Below are 24,601 nucleotides of genomic sequence, written 5' to 3'. Positions count from 1 at the left end.
TGTTTACAGCAAGATGCTGCATATCTTCTATAAGTCTGTTGTGGAAAGTGTGATCTCTTCTACCATCATCTGCTGGGTTAGCAGCTCTGTTCTGGGGACTCTGGAACCTCTGGAGATCATTGTACAAAGAAGGATTCTTCTTAAAATGAAGAACATTATGGAGAACCCTGAGCATCCTCTTCATCAGACTGTCATATAACAACAGAGTGTCTTCAGTCAGAGGCTTCTTCAGATCTGCTGTAACACAGACCGCTACAGGAGATCCTCCCTGCTCACAGACATCAGCATCTACAACGGCTCTTGGAAGAAACCTGAATAATATGAGCTACAACAACATTTACTTTCCCTTCGAGATGAATAAAGTATTTTTGATTTAATTTGAGTTGAATTAAATATTGCTGTAAAATGAACTAGGTTGTGTGGCAGAAAACAGGAGACAGTGTTCTGGTTAGTTTGTTTGTTAATTTTATTTCAAACATGATTGGAAAATAAAAGAGTTAAAGAAACAGGAAAATATAATATGTAATATCAACAGGGATATCCTGCTATTCACAGTATAACAGCAAAATGTTGTTTAAAATGGGGTAGGAAGAAGATTTCGGCTTTTATTATTTTTTGAAAAAGATCATTTTAGTTTGGTTTGCTAATTAGAACTTACACCAAGACATAATGATGATTGAATTATTTATTTTTGGTTGTACTTATTTTTCAAAGTAAAATAGTGCTAAAGGTACCACATAGCGAATAAATTTGACAAACACAAAATATAGATTATTGCTGCATAAAATAATACAATAATGGATCCAACATGATTGATAAATATAAACAGAATTCATTTCAGTAGCTTATTTGGCTAAATGTGGTCATTGTGCACAGTTTCCTTTCACAATAAACTGTTCCAGAGGTGTTTGCGACACTTACATACATTTCAAGTTCATTTGACTGAAAATTAGCTGCAAGTTAACAAACATTTATAAAAACAACAATGCCTCTAATATTTTCTGCACATGGCTAACAAGTCTCTTTGACGCTTGATGCTGTAACTGCATCTTCAACCACTCAGTGATCCTATTGCTTTTTTGCACCTTTTGATCCAGTTCTTTGATACAGCTTTAGTATTTTTTTGTTGTGAAAACTCTTCCAAAGATTCTTCTCCAGAATGAGGTCGTGGTTCATATAGAAAATGACTTCGCTCCCCAGACGCTTTTCAGCATAGTAGTTTGAATATTTGCTGTAGTCGTCTGTCATGAATCCATATGCACTCACCTGCGGATGGTAAAAGTTGAGTTTTAACAGTTTTAATTAAAAAGAAAAAAAACAATAATTCTCCTTTACTGTCCCCATTTTGGAATTTAAGAAGGTATTAATTGTACTTTGCTAAACAAAGACCCAACTCTGTATAATTAGTTTGTGGATGATAAGACAGCATTGTGTTTTAGCTTAAATGCCCTTTCTCAGACAACTGCACAAAACAAAAACAGGGATGGAAAAATAAGTCCATCCAATCCATCTAGAGCTCTTTGAACCTGGATTTCTTAACTGTCCAGGTTAGCAGCTGGACACTCTGGGCTGACAGAGTCGACCAAGGTGGCTCTGCAGCTGGAACAAGAAGGCTGCATGAAGTTGGGAAGGCTTAAAGATTTTAAGTTGTTTACCTACAGCTGCAGAAAAAGCCTACAATAGATGAGGTCATTTCAGGACAACAATAACAAGGTACTTTAATCTGACAAGTGAGCCTCATTGGAATGCATATTCTAATTTACAGAATATTACTGTAGTTAGGACATAGAAGTGGGGACATCTTTTCAGGATTTAATATATTATAACTGTATTGCTGAAGGAAAATGATTTTAACTTTATTTACAGATAAAGCGCTGAAAAGTGTGGCATGGATTTCCTTTGCAGCACCTCTGGATCAAGCTCAGTTAGATTAATGGAGAGAAACTGTGGACACTGATCATGATGGCTTGCCACAGATTTGCAATTGAATTTAGCTCTGGGCTTTGACTGGGCCATTCTAATACATGAACATTCTTACATATAAATCATTCCATTGTAACTCTGGCTGTGTGTTTAGAGTTTTTGTCCTGGAAGGTCTTTTGCAACTTGTAACAGCGTTTCTTACAAGCTTTATCAGCAGCTTATTTGTCCCTGCTGTAGAAAAGGATGTAATTTTTGTTTTGATAGCACAATGAAATACAAGCATAGCTGCCCACACCACACATAGTAGCCATAAAGCCCAGGTAAGGTAAACAGGTGATTCAAACTGTTACCATCAGTTTACAGTGGTACATTGCTGATGACATTACACTTACTGTGTCGCAAGTGTGCAGAGCCACAAAGAGACTGAACGCCCCATTGGTGGGTCGTACAATTGCCCAGGAGTCTTCATTGAGATAATCTGATTTTAAAAACCTGTTGGCAACAAAGAGGTTAGATTTGTTAGCTTTATGCACTGTATCATCTATTTAATTCAGTTTAATTCGGTTCATTTAGATGGTGCCAGTTCACAATTCATATCGTCTAAAGGTTCTTTACAAAAAGAATTTTAAAAAGTCAATTTAATCCAATCATACAGACAGATTCAAAGTCAGTTACATACAGTACAGACCAAAGGTTTGGACACAACTTCTCATTCAAAGAGTTGTCCTTATTTTCATGACTATAAATATTGTAGCTTCACACTGAAGGCATCAAAACTATAAATTAACACTTGTGGAATTATATTCTGAACAAAAAAGTGTGAAACAACTGAAAATATGTCATATATTCTAGGTTCTTCAAAGTAACCACCTTTTGCTTTGATTACTGCTCCGCACACTCTTGGCATTCTGTTGATGAACTTCAAGGCTTCAAGAGGTAGTCACCTGAAATGGTTTTCACTTCACAGGTGCCCTGTCAGGTGTAATAAGTGGGATTTCAAGCCTTATTAATGGGGTTGGGACCATCAGTTGTGTTGTGCAGGAGGTGGATACAGTACACAGCTGATAGTCCTACTGAATAGACTGTTAGAATTTGTATTATGGCAAGAAAAAAGCAGCTAAGTAAAGAAAAATGAGTGTCCATCATTATTTTGAGAAATGAAGGTCAGTCAGTCTGAACAATTGGGAAAACTTTGAAAATGTCCCCAAGTGCAGTTGCAAAAACTATCAAGTGCTACAAAGAAACTGGCTCACATGAGGAATGCCCCAGGAAAGGAAGACCAAGAGTCACCTCTGCTGCGGACAATAAGTTCATCCGAGTCACCAGCCTCAGAAATCGCAGGTTAACAGCAGCTCAGATTAGAGAACAGGTCAATGCCACACAGAGTTCTAGCAGCAGACACATCTCTAGAACAACTGTTAAGAGAAGACTGTGTGAATCAGGCCTTCATGGTAAAATAGCTGCTAGGAAACCACTGCTGAGGACAGGCAACAAGCAGAAGAGACTTGTTTGGGCTAAAGAACACAAGGAATGGACATTAGACCAGTGGAAATCTGTGCTTTGGTCTGATGAGTCCAAGTTTGAGATCTTTGGTTCCAACCACCGTGTCTTTGTGCGGCGCAGAAGAGGTGAACGGATGGACCCTACATGCCTGGTTCCCACCGTGAAGCATGGAGGAGGAGGTGTGATGGTGTGGGTGTGGTTTGCTGGTGACACTGTTGGGGATTTATTCAAAATTGAAGGCATACTGAACCAGCATGGCTACCACAGCATCTTGCAGCGGCATGCTATTCCATCTGGTTTGTGTTTAGTTGGACCATCATTTATTTTTCAACAGGACAATGACCCCAAACACACCTCCAGGCTGTGTAAGGGCTATTTGACCAAGAAGGAGAGTGATGGGGTGCTGCGCCAGATGACCTGGCCAATTGATTAAAATGTTTTCCATCTATGGAAAGCCAGCACATTGGATTGAGTCTCTGACCAAGAGCATGTAGAGACAGTGGACAGTCGCTTGCATTGAGTTGTTGACTTTTCAGAAATCCCTCATACTGAGCATGCATGTAGAGGGATGCTATCCAGTTTTAATCACTAAAACTAACTTTGTAGGATTGATAGTGCTTATGATTTTTTTTTAAATTCAACAGTAATAAAAAGCAGTCAAAAAAATACCAAACTATCTGATTGTAAAGAAACCAAAGGTAAAACTATCCTTGGCAAAGTTTTGAAATGATTTGGGGAGAAACCGTTTAGATTATTAACCAACTCGCATTTGGGTAAAAGTGAGAAAATCATCATCTTTGTTTCAATTGAGTTGATCATTTTGTTTGTGTCAAAAATGTTATTTGAGCTAAAAATGTTATTCAGATCTGATTTCTCTGATTACTTACAGTGTTTTCAAGGTGTTAATTGATATGGGCTTGATTTTCTTGAAACAATCCAAAAATATTCCTTTGTTTCAATACTTAGTATTACTAAATTCCTCTATCCTCAAAGTTATAATTCTAAAACATTTACTGATTTAATGTAAGTAAAGTAAATACACGTGTTCTTTAAATTTAAAAATAAATAGTAACATAGCTTAAAACAACTTTTAACACTGATCTGTAGCAGGATAGTATAGGATCTATGATCAAGCACTAACCTGTTTCGAACGTATCGCAGGAAATCCTGGTGCAGAACATAGAAGCGGTCTTCACTGAACTGCCCTGAATAATAATTTCTTGGTCTGGATGAAGAAAATAAGACATTAGTTGTTTTGGAAGAGGAAGACAAACTTTCTCTCAAAACGTCATTCACAAGAGCAACAAAACCACAAACTGCAACACATATTTCTGTAATGTATTTCACTACATCTTTTTATATTAAAAATCCTTGTTGATGATGAAAATAAAATGTAAACAACTAAAGTAAGACGACCATTAACAATCCTTCTAAACCAGTTGGTTTCCTAACAAGGACCTGGCTTTTAAATATGATCAAGGTCATGGTCATTCCATAAACTTTGTCTTGCAACTTGCAGCCTGCTTTATCCATTCCACAATCAGTTTTGATGTGTTTCGGATCAAAACCCTGTTCGAACAGCCAATTCTGCCTAAGGTTTAACTACCTAACTCAAAATGTCACCCTCACATAAAAGTGCAAGTCAATGCAGCACAGAGTAATCTTCGAGTTGCGCAGTACGCTTGTGTGTTTGGCCAGTGGTGGGGAGCACCGCAAACGGATGAGAGCTGCAGCATTCAACAACGATGTTAAATAATTTGAAAGGCTGATTAAGAGAAAGAGTGTTTCTGAAAGCCTTTAAAGTTGTCAGAGTTCTGGGAGTTTCTTTCTGTTCACCTGTTTTACCTGCTACTAACCCCATCCAACCTCTAGATGGCACCAGACGCACGGTCGGAGCTGAGTCCACAGGTGTTCTCCATCAGCCTCATCAGGAGAGGAGCTTAAGTACCCAACGTTGCCAACACTCTGGCACCTGAGTGTTAATCTGCAGTGGTTACCTCCAGTTTCAAGCTTCTTAGTCTCCGTATGCAGAAGATCCAGACTCTCTCTCCGCAAGAGAACTTCACGGATTATCTTCTCAGTTGGCTACATTCGGGTTTCAAGTCTTCCCAGGCTTCCTGTGAACGAACCTGGCTCACCCTCCACCGTGCTCCCCTCCAAGATCATCCACATGGTGCCACCTCCACCTCAAGTGCAAATAAAACAGAATTACCTGGACCTTTCACTTACCCGACACGCTCCCAGAATTTTCCATCATCTCACTTCTCCTCCCCCCTGGCGGATCTCCTGATCACCCTCTCGGCGAGTTCCTGTTTCTCCAGCAAACAAAATATTTCTTAATAAACTTGTTAAAACGTTTCCTGTTTTCCTGAGTGTATTTCTGCATGTGGGTCAAAGCAGCTAGAAAAACGTTGACAGAAGACTCAGGCCAATCTGACCCAGCAGATACACTCAGGAGGACTCTTTCAGATCAGAGCCTCCATATCCAGTCCCATGGAAACTCACTTTGATCACTCCTGGAACAACAACACCACACAAACCAACAGATTGAACAGATGTCCTCTTTACTCCAGCATGCTCTGAACAGTCTAAACCCCGCTGCACCAGAGGGCGCCGCTGAGTCCGCCGTCTCACAGCAACTTCCTCATTCCCGTGACATCATTCCCCAAATCCGGAGAAGTTTTCCAGTGAGGTTGGTAGTTGTGGAGGTTTCCTTCTACAGTGCTCCCTGGTGTTTAATCGCTCTCCACAATCTTTTCCCCATGATGACGTTAAAATCTCTTTTATTTTAGGACTCCTTTCTGGAAAGGCACTAAGATGGGCTGAGGCTCGCTTTACCGATCATAACCGCTTCGGCTGCACTTATAATGATATTATAAGTGATTTCAAGCAGATTTTTGACATCGAATTAGATCAGACCAATACAGCCCGCCGTCTGTGGGCGTTAAAACAAAGAAACAAACCAATTTCAGAGTTTTCTATAGAGTTTCATACACTAGCAGCTGCTTCAGGATGGGATACCTGCGCTCTTAAAGCCACTTTTTTCCAGCCCCTTGACGAATCTTTGAAGGATGAGTTAGTTTTGCTAGATGAACCCAAGACTCTAAATGAATTTATATTTTTAGCTACTCGAGTTGATAATAGATTGAGAGATAGAAGAAAGTCTCGTTTTGAAAGGTTTGCCGTGAGATCACAGGCACCTCTGAGCTCAGCTGCAGCAACTCGCCCTGAACCACTTACACCTTCCCCAGAACCCATGCAAATTGGTCGGACTCGGCTCTCCCCAGAGGAACGTCAACGAAGAATGGAATCCAAGCAGAGTTTATACTGTGGCACACACGGACACTTCGTCGCCTCATGCCCAAAAGAGAAGGTCCGTCAGTTGTAAAGGGGAACCTGAAGGACCACCATTTCACCCCTACCAATAACAGATTCACCATACCAGCTACCATCTTGTTCTCCCAAGACTCACTCCATTTATCAGCTCTCATTGACTCAGGAATGAGCAAAATTTAATCGACCAACACTTGGTGGAACAGGCTCAGATCGACACAGAACTCCTTCCTATGCCTCACCTGGTTTCTGCCATTAACGGTGAGAACCTTCAACACATCACACACAAGACTAAGCCTTTAAAATGGATAATCTCTGGAAATCATCGTGAACTGATATCCTTCTTCATGTTTCCTGTGTCTCAGAATCCACTAGTGTTAGGTTTCCCCTGGCTCCAGAAGCACAATCCACTCCTTAACTGGTCTAACTGTCAAATTAGGTCCTGGTCCACTAACTGCATTTCTTCCTGTTTACATTCAGCCGTTCTACCTGAACAACCAGAACCTGATCCTGGAACAGCAGAGTATCCTGACTTAACTTCAGTTCCCGAGGAGTACATGGATCTAAAACAGGTCTTCAGTAAAACTAAGGCTCTGTCCTTACCCCCTCACAGGCCATACGACTGCGCCATTAACCTTCTCTCTAGGGCACCTCTGCCCTCCAGTAGACTCTATAATGTCTGACGCCCTGAACGACAGACCCTCGAAAGATATATCAATGAGTCCCTAGCTGCAGGAATCATTCGTCCCTCATCGTCTCCACTAGGGGCGGGGTTTTTCTTTGTGAGGAAAAAAGATGGATCCCTTCGTCCATGCATTGACTACAGGGGACTAAATCTTATCACAATCAAGAACAAATATCCTCTTCCACTCATCTCTTCCGCATTCGAACCTGTACAAGATGCTACCATATTTTCCAAACTCGACCTCCGTAATGCTTACCATCTCGTCCGAATCTGCCAGGGGGACGAATGGACAACAGCTTTTAACACCCCTTTAGGACATTTTGAGTATCTGGTTATGCCTTTCGGCCTCTGTAACGCCCCAGCCCTATTTCAGGCCCTAGTGAATGATGTCCTGAGGGACTTCATCGATCATTTCGTTTTTGTGTATTTAGATGACATCCCCATTTACTCAAGAAACCTCTCAGAGCATCAACAACACGTCCGCTTGGTCATCGCCTCCTAGAGAACTGTCCATATGTAAAAGCTGAAAAGTGTGAGTTTCACAAGACCTCTGTTACCTTCCTCGGATTCATCCAACAGGGTGGGCAAGTTCGTTCAGATCCAGACAAGATTAAGGCTGTACTCGAATAGCCCACTCCTGACTCACATAAACAGCTTCAACAGTTTTTGGGCTTTGCCAATTTTTATAGAACATTAATCAGAAACTACAGTCAAACTGCAGCCCCATTAACCACTCTGACTTCCACTAAACACCCTTTTGAGTGGACTCCACAGGCAGATGCAGCTTTTCATAAGCTCAAGGACAGTTTCTCTCAAGCCCCCATTCTCATTCATCCAAACCAGTCAAAACAATTCACACTAGAAATTGATGCATCTGATATTGGAGCAGGGGCTGTGCTATCCCAAGTTTCTGAGTCTAATGGCAAACTTCACCCTTGTGCCTTTTCCTCCCGCAGATTCAATCCAGCTGAGAGAAATTATGGTGTGGGAGACCAAGAACTCCTGGCAATAAAACTGGCCCTGGAGGAGTGGCGTCATTGGCTGGAGGGCACTGAGCACCCAGTTGTGGTATGGACAGATCATAAAAACCTAGCCTACCTTCAAGCAGCCAAACGCATTAACCCTCGCCAGTCTCGTTGGTCCCTTTTCTTTTCAAGTTTAACCTCTCGATCTCATACAGACCTGGTTCCAAGAATATCAAGCCTGACGGCCTCTCTCGACAGTTCTCCCCGGACAACTCTGAAAAGGAGCCTCCTCCCATCCTACTGCAAAGTTGTCTTGTTGGAGCCCTCACGTGGGATGTGGAGAATTTGGTATCCCAGGCCCTCAGAAATGAACTAGATCCCGGAACTGGACCCCCAAATCGGACTTATGTCCCATCAACTGTCCGGTCCCGCCTGATCCACTGGTTCCATTCATCCAAGTTCTCGGCCCATCCTGGCTCTAGTCGAACCATCGCCCTCATCTCCAGAAGGTTTTGGTGGCCATCCCTTTATAGGGATGTCAAAGAGTATGTACAAGCCTGTACTATTTGTGCTAGAAATAAGTCTTCTAACCAACCACCTGCAGGACTATTGCAACCCCTTTGTGTTCCTAAGTGGCCCTGGTCACATATAGCCCTCGATTTTGTCACCAGACTTTCCACTTCAAGAGGTATGACCACCATACTCACTATTATCGACCATTTCTCTAAGACCTGTCATCTCATTCCCCTCAGAAAACTACCATGTGCCCTTCAGACAGCTCAACGTCTGGTATAGCATGTTTTCAGACTCCATGGTATACCTCTGGAGATCCTCTCCGAACGCGGACCTCAGTTCACAGCTAAGGTTTGGAAACAATTCTGTTTAGCATTGGGAGCTAAAGTATCTCTGACTTCAGGATATCACCCTCAGTCTAATGGTCAAATGGAGAGGATAAATCAAGAACTGGAATCCATCCTCTGTTGTTTAACATCAACCAACCCCACAGACTGGAGCCAATTCCTGCCATGGGTCGAGTACGCTCATAATTCTCACACTTCTGCAGCCACAGGTTTCTCCCCTTTCGAAGCTTCTCTGGGCTACCAACCACCATTGTTTTCTGCTGACAAGAAAGAGATCTTAGTCACTTCTGTATGTCATCACATCCGTAGATGCAGACACATCTGGACAGCCACCGCACAAGCCCTTCAATGCACCGCTGAGCAGAACAAAAGGTATGCAGACAGGGAAAGGGTTCCAGCTCCCCAGTACCAGCCTGGTCAGAAGGTTTGGCTCTTGTCACGTGACATCCCTCTAAAATCAATGTCCAAGAAACTCACCCCCAGGTTCATTGGCCCGAATGAGATGGAGGCAGTTATCAGTCTTTCAGCTGTCCGCCTGAAGCTTCCTTTGAGTCTCCGCATTCATCCAACGTTCCACGTCTACCAGATCAACCCATCATCACAAGTCCTTCTCGTGCAAGTAAAACAGAATTACCTGGACCTTTCACTTACCTGACATGCTCCCGGAGTTTTCCATCATCTCACTACTCCTCCCACCTGGTGGATCTCCTAATCACCCTCTGTAAGCAAAAATATATCAAGATCAACAACCCAGAATATTACCTGTCACTTACCATTGCTCCCTTCTCCATACAGCGGTGAGTTCCTGTTTCTCCAGCAAACAAAATATTTCTTAATAAACTTGTTAAACCTTTTCCTGAGTGTATTTCTGCATGTGGGTCAAAGCAGCTAGAAAAACGATGACAATAGTCTTTATAGATAATTCTAACCACAGAGCCGCAACACTTAAATCTTAAATCTGTTGATGAACGAGACATCCTGACAAGTTTAGATGTGATCACACACACAGCGTCTCTGGGGGTCTATGGGGCAGTGGGCTGGCCTCGGCTGGACCGGACGCTCAGCTTCTGCATGATGATTGGATGATCTGTCTGAGGCTGAATCCCCTTTTGATTGACAGCGCAATGAGCGAATCAGCGATCTTGAAATTGAGCTTCCCCTCCTTGAAAGACCAGCATCCGCCACTGCCCACCACTCATTTAGACTTACAGTACAGACCAAACGTTTGGACACACCTTCTCATTCAAAGAGTTGTCCTTATTTCATGACTATGAATATTGTAGCTTCACACTGAAGGCATCAAAACTATGAATTAACACATGTGGAATTTTATACTGAACAAAAAAGTGTGAAACAACTGAAAATACGTCTTATATTCTAGGTTCTTCAAAGTAGCCACCTTTTGCTTTGATTACTGCTCCGCACACTCATGGCATTCTGTTGATGAGCTTCAAGAGGTAGTCACCTGAAATGGTTTTCACTTCCCAGGTGTGTCCTGTCAGGTTTAATAAGTGGGATTTCAAGCCTTATAAATGGGGTTGGGACCATCAGTTGGGTTGTGCAGGAGATGGATACAGTACACAGCTGATAGTCCTACTGAATAGACTGTTAGAATTTGAATTATGGCAAGAAAAAAGCAGCTAAGTAAAGAAAAACGAGTGGCCATCATTACTTTAAGAAATGAAGGTCAGTCAGTCCGAACAATTGGGAAAACTTTGAAAGTGTCCCCAAGTGCAGTTGCAAAAACCATCAAGCGCTACAAAGAAACTGGCTCACATGAGGAATGCCCCAGGAAAGAAACACCAAGAGTCACCTCTGCTGCGGACCATAAGTTCATCCGATTTACCAGCCTCAGAAATCGTAGGTTAACAGCAGCTCAGATTAGAGAACAGGTCAATGCCACACAGAGTTCTAGCAGCAGACACATCTCTAGAACAACTGTTAAGAGGAGACTGTGTGAATCAGGCCTTCATGGTAAAATAGCTGCTAGGAAACCACTGCTGAGGACAGGCAACAAGCAGAAGAGACTTGTTTGGGCTAAAGAACACAAGGAATGGACATTAGACCAGTGGAAATCTGTGCTTTGGTCTGATGAGTCCAAGTTTGAGATCTTTGGTTCCAACCACCGTGTCTTTGTGCGGCGCAGAAGAGGTGAACGGATGGACTCTACATGCCTGGTTCCCACCGTGAAGCATGGAGGAGGAGGTGTGATGGTGTGGGGGTGCTTTGCTGGTGACACTGTGGGGGATTTATTCAAAATTGAAGGCATACTGAACCAGCATGGCTACCACAGCATCTTGCAGCGGCATGCTATTCCATGTTTGCGTTTAGTTGGACCATCATTTATTTTTCAACAGGACAATGACCCCAAACACACCTCCAGGCTGTGTAAGGGCTATTTGACCAAGAAGGAGAGTGATGGGGTGCTGCGCCAGATGACCTGGCCTCCACAGTCACCGGACCTGAACCCAATCGAGATGGTTTGGGTGAGCTGGACCGCAGAGTGAAGGAAAAAGGGCCAACAAGTACTAAGTATCTCTGGGAACTCCTTCAAGACTGTTGGAAAACCATTTCAGGTGACTACCTCTTGAAGCTCATCAACAGAATGCCAAGAGTGTTCAGAGCAGTAATCAAAGCAAAAGGTGGCTACTTTGAAGAACCTAGAATATAAGACGTATTTTCAGTTGTTTCACACTTTTTTGTTCAGTATATAATTCCACATGTGGTAATTCATAGTTTTGATGCCTTCAGTGTGAAGCTACAATATTCATAGTCATGAAAATAAGGACAACTCTTTGAATGAGAAGGTGTGTCCAAACTTTTGGTCTGTACTGTATATGTAAAATTTTAACAGATTAAGAAAAATGCTAATTAAACTCTAACTTGTGCTTCTGTTTCCTAGTTTTAAATGTCATTGAAGTTGTGATGTGTAATCGGTCCACCTTGACAGAAGAAGTGTTTAAATGCATCACTAAAAACCCCCAAATTATTATGACATCCAGAACTATGATAAGTGTATGTAAACTGCAAAAAAAATCCTTAATGTACTATACTCACTTTATATCTTGATATTCACCAGAGGAAACCTTTTCTCCTTTATAAAGGCCCTGGAGCCACTGGAAATCCCTCAAACCCTCAGGAATCAAGACATATTTTATTCCCTGTAAGGAAGAAAAAAGGACAACAATGTTATTTTACTCTGAGAGATAAATGTATCTAGTATTTCTAATGTTATTTTTTGTCATTTCGATACCTCATCATGTGGAGCAGATTTGTATCCGTACTCCTGAAATACTGTAAGGGAATCTGTGATCGAATGGGCAGTGTGAACATAAACTGATGTTCTTTTCCCTACGTCTTCCTCATAGCCCTTGATCACTGCACCATTCATCCTGTCACACAAACAAATCAGAGAGGCACTCAACTGATGTTACATTTTATAGACAAATAAGAATGATCAATGTTACCGCAAGTTGTGAAATTAAAACACTTCTAGATGTATTTTACTTTTTCCACATATCTCTTTTCTCAGAGTAACCCAGGGTTACTAAGAGCTACATGCTGGGGCTTCTTCAACAGAGAAAGATAAGGAGTTAGACCTTAATCCTATCTGCTTGTTGAAAACTGGTGTTCCACTTGACCCAGATGGGAGGAATTGTTTTGTGTTTACCATGATTTAGCGGAAACTGGTTTTGCTTTCATGCTTTGGCTTCATGCTTTGGTTCATCCATCCACAGATGCAGTAATATTAAAAATGTCTTATTGTAAGTTAACCTGCAAGGTTTAACAAAAGTCTGCTAAGTCTGGAAAACCATTGTAGGCCTAATGAGCTGAATAAAAAAATAGCTGAATGTTCATTTATTACGTCAGGCAACTACTCTTTTCAGTGGAAGTAGTTTGTTCTTTGTTGTTAATCTTTATTGTTTGGTTTGTTAATTAGTAGAGTAATGGCAGGTGTCAGTAGAATAGATCAGTAGCTCATGGTGATTTTCTCATCATCTTGAGATAATGTGTATTTATCTGTGATAAAAACATAGTATTCAGAAATGTAAAGAAATCTGGTTATTTTTAAATGAGTGATAGTAAACCTCTGGAAAAGTACATACTTAACGCAGTTGACTAATTGACTGATTATTTGTATTGACTAATATTAATCAGGATAATTTTACATACCGTATATCCTATTTTACTATTTTACTAAAGGCTAACTTCTTAAAGCCTATCCCAGGAGTGTCATGGTTAGGGACCCAAGCACCAACAGGACATCAAAGGTGTAGGGTTAGGGCGTAAAGTGGATGGATATATTTAATGAAATTAAGAACTTGGAGGACACGAAGGAAATACAGGAATGAGGGGGAAAGTGAAGACAATAGCGATGAACAGAGCGACATGGAAAACAGGTAGGCATACTAGCACCAATACTAATCAATGAACAAAGAACAATGCAAACAGGGCGGGCAGAGGGGGCCTTGGAAGGAGGGCAAGAAACAAAACAAAACAGAGTTTAGGCAGGAGGTCATCCTGAGGATGTACAGAGAGGAGGAGAAACGGGAGATGCTAAGACGCATGGTGTGATGCTGCAGCTGGGGCATGGAGCCGTGCTGACCCAGGCAGAAAGAGTGCGAGGCGTCTAACGCAGGTTCCAGCAGATGAGCAGGGTGGAGATGCTGGTGTCCCCTTCGCTGAGCTGATGGATCATGCCAAAGAGGTAGAGAGGAGGTATACTGCCGTGGGCCAGTTCCCGGAGTTAGGATTGCCAGCCAAGAGCTGTATACTGAATGCTGATTGCTCCTCCACCACATCCTCAGAGCTGCGTGCACTTTTCTCCACCTGGTGGTGGAGGTACTCGAAGAGAGTAATCATCTCCATGCCTGTTGCCTGGTCCTTCTGATGGTTGGGTTGTACTGTCATGGTTTGTGGTGGTGAATGACCCAAGTTCCAACAGGACATCGCAGCCATAAAATTGATGGATATATCTAATGATATTAAGAATTTAGAGGAAACACTGGAAATACAGGAACCAGGGGGACAGTGAAGATGACAGACGACCCGACAATGAGGGAACAGAAAACACGGACCTAAATACAACAGAGATGAACAGAGCAACATGGAAAACAGGTGGATGCAACAGAAACACAAACAGGTGCGGATCATGACACAAATGTGCTATGAATCAGAAAAGGCGGACTCAAGATTCAGCCAGACACAGTACTGAAAGTTTAAAAGGTTTATTCAGCCACAAGAAAACATCACACAGGTAACACTCCTCACAGCTTCCAGGAATCACTGAAGCAGAAAGAGGGATTAGTGACTTGTAGTCTCTCCAGATTTTGCAGGGATCAGAAAAGCCACTAACCTGGTTTTGTCTTGAGTGGAACTTAAAACCCAGAGGGGAAACCTCAGTGGGTGGCAGGCGGTGATCTCCACAGCACAGGTAAGAAGTGACTCCAGGCTGAATAATCCGAGGGCTAGGCTGGCTCAATAATCCAAGGACAGAAACAGGGTCAGCGATTGGAACAAGAGGCGTCAGGCAAGGGGCAGGCAGAGGCATAAACCAGATGCAGGAAACAAGGTCGAGAACCAAAATCCAAATAGTCCGACAGGGAGCAGGCAGAGGCATAAATCCAAAAGGCAAGGCAAGGTCAAGAACAATGATCAGACAGGAAGGAACGCTGGATATCTACTCACACGAATGGCTTTCAAAAATCTGGCACCGTCTGCTTGTCAGAGTCGGTATAAATCAGGGAAGACAAAGATGTATGGCATGCCACAGATTGCACTGCACAGCAGCAGCCACCAGGTGCATCTAATCTGCTGATTGCAGCCAGGGAGACAGGGTAGAGCAGACATGCCAGAATCATAACAGTACCCCCCCTCTAAGGTCCGGCTCTTGATGGACCACCAGGCTGATCAGGATGGAGACGATGAAAATCCCGAATTAGGTCCTTATCAATGATAAACCTCACAGGAATCCAAGTCCGTTCCTTGAGCCCATAGCCCTCCCAGTCAACCAGGTATTGCATTCCACGTCCTCTTCGCCTGGACCTGAGAATGCGCCAGACCGAGAACACTGGACCACCATCAATAACCCGTGTGGGTGGAGGGGGCCCAGAGGTGGGCCCAAGTCGGGGCTCCGCGAAGGGCTTGACCTGAGAAACATGGAACGTGGGGTAAATCCTCATGGAGTTGGGTAATCTCAGTCGGACAGCTACAGGGTTGATGATCTTAGAGATTGGGAAAGGTCCAACAAATCGGGGTGCCAATTTCCGGGATTCTACCCTTAATGGGAGGTCCTTGGCGGAGAGCCAAACTTTCTGCCCCACCTGGTACTTAGGGGCAGGGATCCGTCTCCGGTTGGCCGTTCTTGACTGAACCAATGACATTCTGATCATCGATCTCCTGGCCTTTCTCCATATTCTTTGGCACCTTAGGGCAGCCGCTTGGGTGGACGGAACATTAGCGTCTCTCTCCTGAACTGAAAACATGGGTGGCTGGAAACCAAACACAACATGAAAAGGGGACAAACCAGTGGCACTTGATTGCATAGAGTTCATGGCGTATTCAACCCAGGGCAAATTTTGTGACCACTTGGTCGGGTCAGACTCACATAAGATACGAAGTTTGGTTTCAGCTTCTTGGTTGGCTCTCTCGGTTTGGCCATCAGACTGAGGATGAAACCCTGAAGAAAGACTAACAGAAATTCCCAACAAAGAACAAAACTCCTTCCAGAAACGTGACACAAATTGGGGTCCTCTATTGGAAACAATGTCATTTGGGATTCCATGGAGCCTGAAAACTTCTCGGGTCAATATCTCACCCATCTCCTTAGCAGATGGAAACTTCTCCAACGGCACCAGATGAACCATCTTTGAAAATCTGTCAATTATGGTTAGTAGTACAGAGTGACCATTAGAAACCGGTAGACCTGTCACAAAATCCATCGCAATATGTGACCATGGGCGAGGGGGAATTGGCAAAGGGTGCAACAACCCCGTAGGGGGGCGACGAGAAGGCTTAGCTCGACAACATTGAGTGCATTCAGCAACAAAGTCTTTGACATCCTTCACCAGCAATGGCCACCAAAACTGAGTTTGAACTGTCTGAATGGTTCTGCTGATTCCTGGATGACAAGCTAAACAAGAGCAATGACAAGACTCCAGTACCTTAGGCACAAAGCGTTCAGGGACAAAACAGCGGTCAGGTGGACATGATGGTGGGATAGGCAGATCCCTAATAGCTTCCTGGACCTCACTTTCCACCTCCACTCGGGACACAGACAACTTGACAGTTTCAGGAAGGATAAACTCCTCTTCACCCGCAGACTGAGATTCTTCAGGCTCTTGAATCCGGGATAGGGCGTCAGGTTTGCCATTTTTACTCCCTGGCCTGTAAGACCGGGAGAAATTAAAACGACAGAAAAACAGAGCCCACCTAGCCTGTCTGGGGTTTAGCCGTTTTGCTGATTTCAGGTACTCCAAGTTCTTATGGTCAGTCCACACCATAAACGGCTCCTTAGTCCCCTCCAGCCATTGTCTCCACTCTGTCAACGCCAACTTGACAGCCAATAACTCTCTGTCTCCCACGTCGTAATTCCGCTCAGACTGAGTCCTTGAAAAGAAGGCACATGGGTGAACACGATCATCCTCACCTCTTTGGCTTAATACAGCTCCGACCCCAGTGCTTGAGGCATCCACCTCCACAATAAACTGTCTCTCTGGGTCAGGAGACCGTAACACTGGAGCTGACGTGAAGAGTTCCTTTAACCTATTGAAGGCCTTCTTTGCATCCTTATTCCACACAAATTTTACCTTGGAAGAGGTAAGAGCATTTAGGGGAGTAGCAACCAGGCTGTAATTTCTAATAAACCTCCTATAGAAGTTTGCGAAGCCCAGAAATCTTTGAAGCTGCTTGCGATCAGTTGGAACAGGCCATTCCAATACGGCCTTAATTTTGGAGGGGTCGACAAGCACTTGATCTGGGGAAATGATGAAGACCAAAAAGGAAGTGGTAGTTATGTGGAACTCACATTTCTCTGCCTTGACGAATAAATGGTTTTGGAGAAGACGCAGGAGAACAGCTCTGACATGTTTTCTGTGGGTTTCAAGATCTTGAGAAAAAATCAGTATGTCATCAAGATAAACAAATACGAATTGACCCACCATGTCTCTTAGAACATGTGATGGAAATTCTTGCAGTAGGCATTCCACAGGTTTACCTCACTCCAGTGAACATCTGTGTTAGAGGAGGAAGCTGTAAAAGCCATTATCAGAAGTTTAATGGTTAAGGACATTTGTTACGGTGATGCCTCGGGGAGAGTAGATGGTTGTTCCTAGGTAACCTACTCACCTCTGAACCCGAGAAGGGTCTAGGGTCGTAAAACACAGACTCTTTGAAGTTGAGATAACACTGTCATGTTCTGGTATAAATACTGTGTGTAAATGTTGATCGGGGCTCTGTTTCAACTGACTTGCTCGGTGACAGAGTCATTCAAACGCTGAATGCCGTTGAATAAAACTTATAAAGACAAAGTCCGGATTTTCTCTTGTTATGAGTCAACTTCTACCCACTTTGATAAGAAAATTCCACAACAAACGTCATTGACCAATGACTGAAAAACTGCAGGAGCGTTAGTAAGTCCAAATGGCATGAACTTGTATTCATAATGGCCCGTAGGCGTGTTGAAAGCCTTTTTCCATTAATCTTCTTCTCTGATTCGGACCAGATGATATGCATTCCTTAGATCCAGCTTAGAAAATATCTTGGCTCCCTGGATCTGATCAAAAGCTGTGTTCATGAGTGGTAAGGGGTATCTATTTTTAACTGTTATCTCATTAAGGCCTCTATAATCAATGCATGGTCTCAATGAACCATCCTTTTTCCCAACAAAAAAGAAACCAGCACCTGCAGGAGAGGAAGAAAGTTGAATGTGTCCTGCTTTTAATGCCTCATCAACATAATTCTTCATGGCCCGGTGCTTTGGACCAGACAATGAATAGGTTCTGCCTTTAGGGGGTGATGTGCCAGGAAGCAAATCAATAGCACAATCATACGGTCTATGGGGTGGCAGAGCTGTGGCCTTGATTTTATTGAAAACCTCCTTTAAATCATGGTATTCTTGCGGTACCTTGGATAAATCCGGATAGGTCTCCTCAACCTCATTCTCCACACTGACCTCCGTAGCAGCAGACAAAAGGCAGTCAGCGTAACATGACTCAGACCAACCCAAAACTTCTTTTTTCTTCCAGTCAATGTGAGAGTTGTGTTTCTGCAACCAGGAGGCCCCTAGGACTACAGGAAGTTCAGGTGAATTAATGATCATGAAAGTTACTTTTTCTTGATGATTACCTCCAACTGTTAAGGTAATCTCCTCCGTCCTGAGATGTGAATTGTTCATGCTGTGACCATCCAAAGCTAGCACGTTTCTTGTGTCAGCTGACGGAATAAGTTTTATGCCGTTCTTATTTGCAAATGTTTCGTCCATGAATTCAGTATCTGCTCCTGAATCAATAAACACGGACCCCTGGAGAGACAAAGAAGAGGTTTGAAAATGGGCAGGAAACAAGAAGGAGGAGGCAGATAATTGACTTCGGCTCAGTAGAGACCTCCCTTCCTCTGCTGAGCCTGTCCTTTTAGTGGACACCTGAGTGCTAAATGTCCCTTCTCTCCACAGTAAAAACAGAGCTTGAATCTTCTCCGACGATCTTTCTCCTCAGGGGTAATCTTGGTTCTGCCCAATTGCATGGGCTCACAATTATCATTTTCCTGAGTGAGAGGTGACTGACTCCTTCTCTCATACCGGTGTGCAGAAACCTGAGTTAATGATGAGCGACCCTTCTCATGGCGCTTCTCCTTCCTTCTCTCTGCCAGCCGAATATCAATGCGAGCAGCCAAATCCTCGAGTTGTTTCAGGGAAGAAGGATAGTCACGGGTCGCTAGCTCATCCTTGATGTCTTCGTTTAATCCTTTCATGAATGCATCCATTTGTGCTGCCTCATTCCAACAGCTCTCTGCAGCCAACAAATGAAAGTCAATTATATAGGTCGAGACAGGCGGATCACCCTGTTTGAGGGACAATAATCCTCTTGCGGCCTCACGACTTGGAATGACCGGGTCAAAAACTCGAATGAGTTCCTTGGAAAAAGTTTCATAAAGATTACAAGATGCAGACCTGTTATGCCATTCAGCAGTTCCCCACTGTTTTGCCTTTCCTGCCAGCAGAGATATAACAAACGCCACCTTGGAACGTTCAGTGGGAAAGGATGACGGCTGAAGCTCAAAATGAATTTCACACTGAGTTAGAAAAGCTCGACATTGGTCTGAGTCTCCCCTGAACATCTCAGGCGGAGAGAGGCGTGGCTCCCTTACCTCTGCTGTTGTCCGTGTTACCTGGGCGTGGTTTCTTGGATCTCCACAGCACAGGTAAGAAGTGACTCCAGGCTGAATAGTCCGAGGGCTAGGCTGGCTCAATAATCCAAGGACAGAAACAGGGTCAACGATCGGAACAAGAGGCGTCAGGCAAGGGGCAGGCAGAGGCATAAAACAGATGCAGGAAACAAGGTCGAGAACCAAAATCCAAATAGTCCGACAGGGAGCAGGCAGAGGCATAAATCCAAAAGGCAAGGCAAGGTCAAGAACAATGATCAGACAGGAAGGAACGCTGGATATCTACTCACACGAATGGCTTTCAAAAATCTGGCACCGTCTGCTTGTCAGAGTCGGTATATATCAGGGAAGACAAAGGTGTATGGCATGCCACAGATTGCACTGCACAACAGCAGCCACCAGGTGCATCTAATCTGCTGATTGCAGCCAGGGAGACGGGGTAGAGCAGACGTGCCAGAATCATAACAAAATGAGGGATATTGAGAAGCTGTCAGCATAGTTAATGCTGGTCAAAATAATTGAAAATTAGAGGGATGTAATATTTTGAAACAGAAAGATTTAGTTTTATTGGTCACACATTCTCCAGTGATGTTTAAGACCTCTAGTATTAATTTACTGATATGTCTCTTTAAGGTGATCTGTTTTTATTAACTATCCACACCCAATGTGAAATATAAAGTCTAATTAAACAAAGGCTGCAAACGTCCCCTGCTTTGTCATTCTGCAATAAGCCATCTAACCATCCAGAATTTTCTGGTTACTATTTAAAAACAGATTGCAAAGCAGACTCTACCAACAGGTTTGGTATCTTTTGTTTTCCTACCGAAAGACGTAGTCATGAGCATCAATCTCCACTCCCATTTTTGAGCCGTTCAGGATGCCTGCAGTTCCCACCACGGCACAGTGCACACAGCCATCCCCACCTGGTTTTGGAAGGAGCAGTGGTTCTTTTGGGTTTGGGATCAGCTTCACTGCAGGCATAACATCTGCAAAAACAAATTTGACATGGATAGCTAATTACAGATGAGCTTAAGTAGTTTCCACTGTTTTAAATGCCTATTAACTGTGTGAGTTAACATATGGCTGCTAAATTTCTCAATGTTCTAGGTAACTATTTGGATTTGAGCAAACCAGTCTAAAAAAGACAAAAGTCTGTATCTTTAAAAATGACAATATATGTAAAAAAAATCATGTGAAAAAGAAAACCCACCCACTTTAAATTCCTTAGTGTTATATATCAGGACACATATTGTAAGATCTTTACTGGGTCCTAAATATGTTTAAATCTTACAAGATGTGTACAGAAATAAACAACTTACTCCAAATTATAGTATTTTGGAAAAACTGGTAAAGCTGTGTGTTGAAACGAAGCATTCCCTTCCCTCTTTCTATGTCAGGAAAGAAGCAGGCAGGTGCTGTTTGTCAAATGCACTTGATTAATTGCACATTGGCAAGTGTGACCTCCTCCATAAAGCAGGAGTTTCTGACCTTTACAACGCTGGACCATACAGGTATGTTTACACAACCAACTAAGAGGAAAGACATCAGCAATGACCTCAGAGAAGCTATTGTTGCTACACATCAGCCTAATAACAAAAATAAGGGAGTTTTAGTTAGAATTCAAATAATTTCTACGATGAGGAAGAGGCTTGTGAACAGGATCATTTAAGACAGACCAATCTTTCTAGAAGTGGACATTCAAGTAAATTCAGCCAAAAATAGATTGTGCAATACAACAATAGAGAAGGACAGCATGCAGATATGTGCTCTCTTTCATACTCTAGACTTGAAAACTGGCTCAGAGTTAATCTGCTTAGCTGTCTTTCTCTCTGCCCTAGTTGGAACCTGGTTCTGCTGGAGGTTTCTTCCTGTTAAAAGGGAGGTTCCTTTCTCCTGTTGCTACATTTATGCTTGGTATGAATGATTGCTGCAAAGTCATTGCAAGTGACTGTCCACTGTCTCTACATGCTCATCCAGGAGAAGTGAATGCTGCAGGTCACTGACTCGATGCAATCAGCTGGGTTTCCTTAGATAGAAATATAGTTTAACCAATTTGAATAATAAACTGAATTTGAGTCTACGGTTTGATAATTAGGATCAATTGGAATGTATGTACCTGACGTGAAATCTGTATGATTCGATTGAATTGAATTTGTAAAGTGCCTTGAGACGACATGTGCTGTGAATTGGCGCTGTATAAATTAACTAAATTCAACTGAATTGAATTGTATGCCAAAGTGCATTTGAATGAACCACACGACTAATGGAAGGATGGATAAAACCAAAATTAAGAAAATTAGGCCTTCAAGGTTTTAAATATCTTCATTATAAAACCAAACACTTACTGGCCACTTTATTAGGTACATCTGTTGCTTAACCCAGATAGTGAATAAACCAATCACATGGCAGCAACTCAATGCACCTAGTCATCGAGATTTGATGATGATAACTTGTTAAAGTTCTGACCAAGCATCAGAATTGAGGAGAAATGGGATTTAGGTGACTCGTATTTCAGAAACTGCTAATCTACTGGGTTTTTCGAACACAGCTGTCACCTAGGGTTATAGAAAATGGTTTTAAAAAGATAAAATATCCCGTGAGCATGGTGGTGTGAATTTAAATGCTTTGTTTATCTCAGAGGTGAAGTGGTAGACTGGAGAAAGAGATTGCAAAAAGGCAACAGTAGCTCAAATAACTACTTGTTCCAATCAAGGTATGCAGAAGACCACCTATGAAATAATAACTTATTGACCCTTGAAGCAGATGGGCGACAGCAGCAGGATACCACACTGGGTGCCACTCCTCTCAGCCAAGGACAGGAACTTCAACAAGACTGAAGAACAACAGACTGGAACAATGTTTTCAGGTATGATGAATCTTGATTTCAGCTGCGAGATTCAGATTCTAGGGTAAACAACATGAAACCATGGATCCATCCTGCCTCATGTCAGTGATTTAGGTTGGTAGTGTAATGGTGTGAGGGATACTTTCTTTCATCCTTCTAGGCCTGTTAGTACTAACTGGGCATCATTTAAACCCCACAGCCCACCTGAGGATTGTTGCTGATTGTGTCCATCCCTTTATGGCCACAGTGTACCCATCTTCTAATGACTACATTTGACAGGATAATGCACCACATTACCAGGATCAAACCATCTAAAGCTGGTTTCTACAACATGGCCATGACTTAACTGTGTTCCAATGGTCTACACAGTCGCCAGATCTCCTTTTGGGTTGAATTTGCATGATGGATGTGCAGCCAATAAATCTGCAACAACTATGTGATGTCATCATGTCAACATTGACCAAAACCTCCTAAGCATGTTTCTAACACCTTGTTGAATCTGTGCCATAAAGAATTAAAGAATTTCTGAAGACAAAAGAGGGTACAATCAAGTACTAGCAAAGTTGGCCTAATAAAAAACCACTGTGGATGTAAATGATCATCAGACTATGCACCCATTACTACCACTCATCAAACCTACAGAGTTTTGAGATGCCATCTTTGCAAACACTTACCATCATATTTAATTTCCATAAAACCAAAAGGATTGTTGAAGTGTGAAAGCCGGTTCCACTCTCTGATGTTGAGGTTATCTTTGTGTAGAAACATGCGTATGTTGGGAAGGAAAGCTTTCTGGAAGTTCTTGTCGTTGGAGTTACGCAGAGACTGGGCACATGTCTGTGTATTAAAAAATATTACATTTAGAGATAACTCTAACATACCTGGGTTAGTCTTGATGGCTGGAGATGAGGATTTGCCTAGAACTACCAACTCAGAGCACAGGAGTCAGCAGCTTTGTTAGCTAAAATATATGTTAGCTGGCAAAGCATGCAAAGAGAAAAGCAAATACAAAAACAAAGCCACTCCCCAAGGTTTACACACATTATGTTCCATCTGATCTTATAACATACTCACTGTTGGTCTTGGTGGAGCATCCAGATTATATATATCCTCAAAACTCCACTGAGGAATCTTGTTGAATGAACTCTGTTTTATGATGGGGATAGGAGCCTCAGAGGCTGCCCTTTGAGTTTCAACGTAAGAGTAATTGTTGGTTTTTTCCATTTTTCCAGTCTCTGTGGCCAAACCAAGTAACCAAGTTATGTTTTCTTTCCATAATCCATCAAACAATCTGTCTTTACCTCTGGAGAAGTCTTTCCAGCTTTAAGTGAATCGTAAAAAATATATATATTTGTTAACAGGGACTATTAAGCAGAATAAATTATGCATCTCTGCAGAGAGTTGAAATGTATCAGAAGCATCTATGTAAAATTGTAAAATGTAATTTACAAAAAAACTTACTTTTCAACTTCTGGATAATTTTCTTGGGACAGAATAAAAAGAAAAAAGCTTACTACCAACGCCAGAACCAAGAAAACTATTTTGATATTTCGCGCTGCCATCCTGGAGAAGTTGAGGATCCGCTGTTCAAACAAATGCTTTACCAGAAATCCTATAAACCACAACCTGTGTTGAAAGAGAGGACTAAATTCTAAAGTCAAACAAGCACCGCCCAAAAGGTTGGGCAGGGAATTTACTCTGAAAGTGACAGGGTAGGGCTGTAGTTGTTTTCCAAGAAATGAACAGAAACTGTAAACAAAACACAGCTTCGCAGGATGATGACGGAATGGTTACAGATTGAACAGGCAGAATAAAAGCTTCTCTATTTGCTGTTAAGTCAGTTTTACATATTCACCTGCTCTGTGAAAGTGTGTGTGTGTGTGTGTGTGTGTGTGTGTGTGTGTGTGTGTGTTTGTGTGTGTGTGTGTGTGTGTGTGTGTGTGTGTGTGTGTGTGTGTGTGTGTGTGTACACATAAATAAGGAAGTAAAATTTAAGAACCCAAATAAGGGCTTCATCTGCAGGAGATAAAGTTGCTAGGTGGAACAGGCAGACAAATAATTTGAATTCCTTTGTTGACCTGGCGCAATGATACAAAAGATGCAA

General features: G+C 42.5%; 1 protein-coding gene across 2 annotated transcripts; it reads right to left on the bottom strand.

Moving 5' to 3' along the window:
• Positions 1-442: 442 nt before the first annotated feature.
• On the bottom strand, positions 443-24,111 carry LOC124875380 (alpha-N-acetylgalactosaminide alpha-2,6-sialyltransferase 1-like). Of its 2 annotated transcripts, none has more exons than XM_047377513.1 (9): positions 23,959-24,111; positions 23,572-23,818; positions 23,172-23,334; positions 20,476-20,638; positions 12,523-12,661; positions 12,327-12,430; positions 4,568-4,651; positions 2,316-2,415; positions 443-1,266 (listed from the first exon to the last, which is right to left on the bottom strand). In XM_047377513.1, exons 1-9 carry the CDS (start codon positions 24,057-24,059, stop codon positions 1,069-1,071), a joined length of 1,299 nt encoding a protein of 432 aa, XP_047233469.1. In that variant the 5' UTR covers positions 24,060-24,111; the 3' UTR covers positions 443-1,068. The 2 variants fall into 2 exon arrangements, with proteins under 2 accessions (XP_047233469.1, XP_047233470.1); XM_047377514.1 differs by having other exon boundaries at positions 23,572-23,732.
• Between the last annotated feature and the right edge of the window lie 490 nt (positions 24,112-24,601).

Source organism: Girardinichthys multiradiatus, chromosome 10, assembly GCF_021462225.1.
Source record: "Girardinichthys multiradiatus isolate DD_20200921_A chromosome 10, DD_fGirMul_XY1, whole genome shotgun sequence".
Taxonomy (NCBI): Eukaryota; Metazoa; Chordata; class Actinopteri; order Cyprinodontiformes; family Goodeidae; genus Girardinichthys; species Girardinichthys multiradiatus.
The sequence above is the reverse complement of the archived record's forward strand: the minus strand, read 5'-3'. Positions and strand labels throughout refer to the sequence as shown.

Coding starts and splice junctions, on each gene's coding strand:
- LOC124875380 (XM_047377513.1), bottom strand. CDS start 24,059: ATGGCAGCGCGAAATATCAAAATAGTTTTCTTGGTTCTGGCGTTGGTA. Junction 23,819..23,958: donor AATTATCCAGAAGTTGAAAA/GTAAGTTTTTTT, acceptor ATTCACTTAAAG/CTGGAAAGACTTCTCCAGAG. Junction 1,267..2,315: donor CTCTGCACACTTGCGACACA/GTAAGTGTAATG, acceptor TACCATCCGCAG/GTGAGTGCATATGGATTCAT.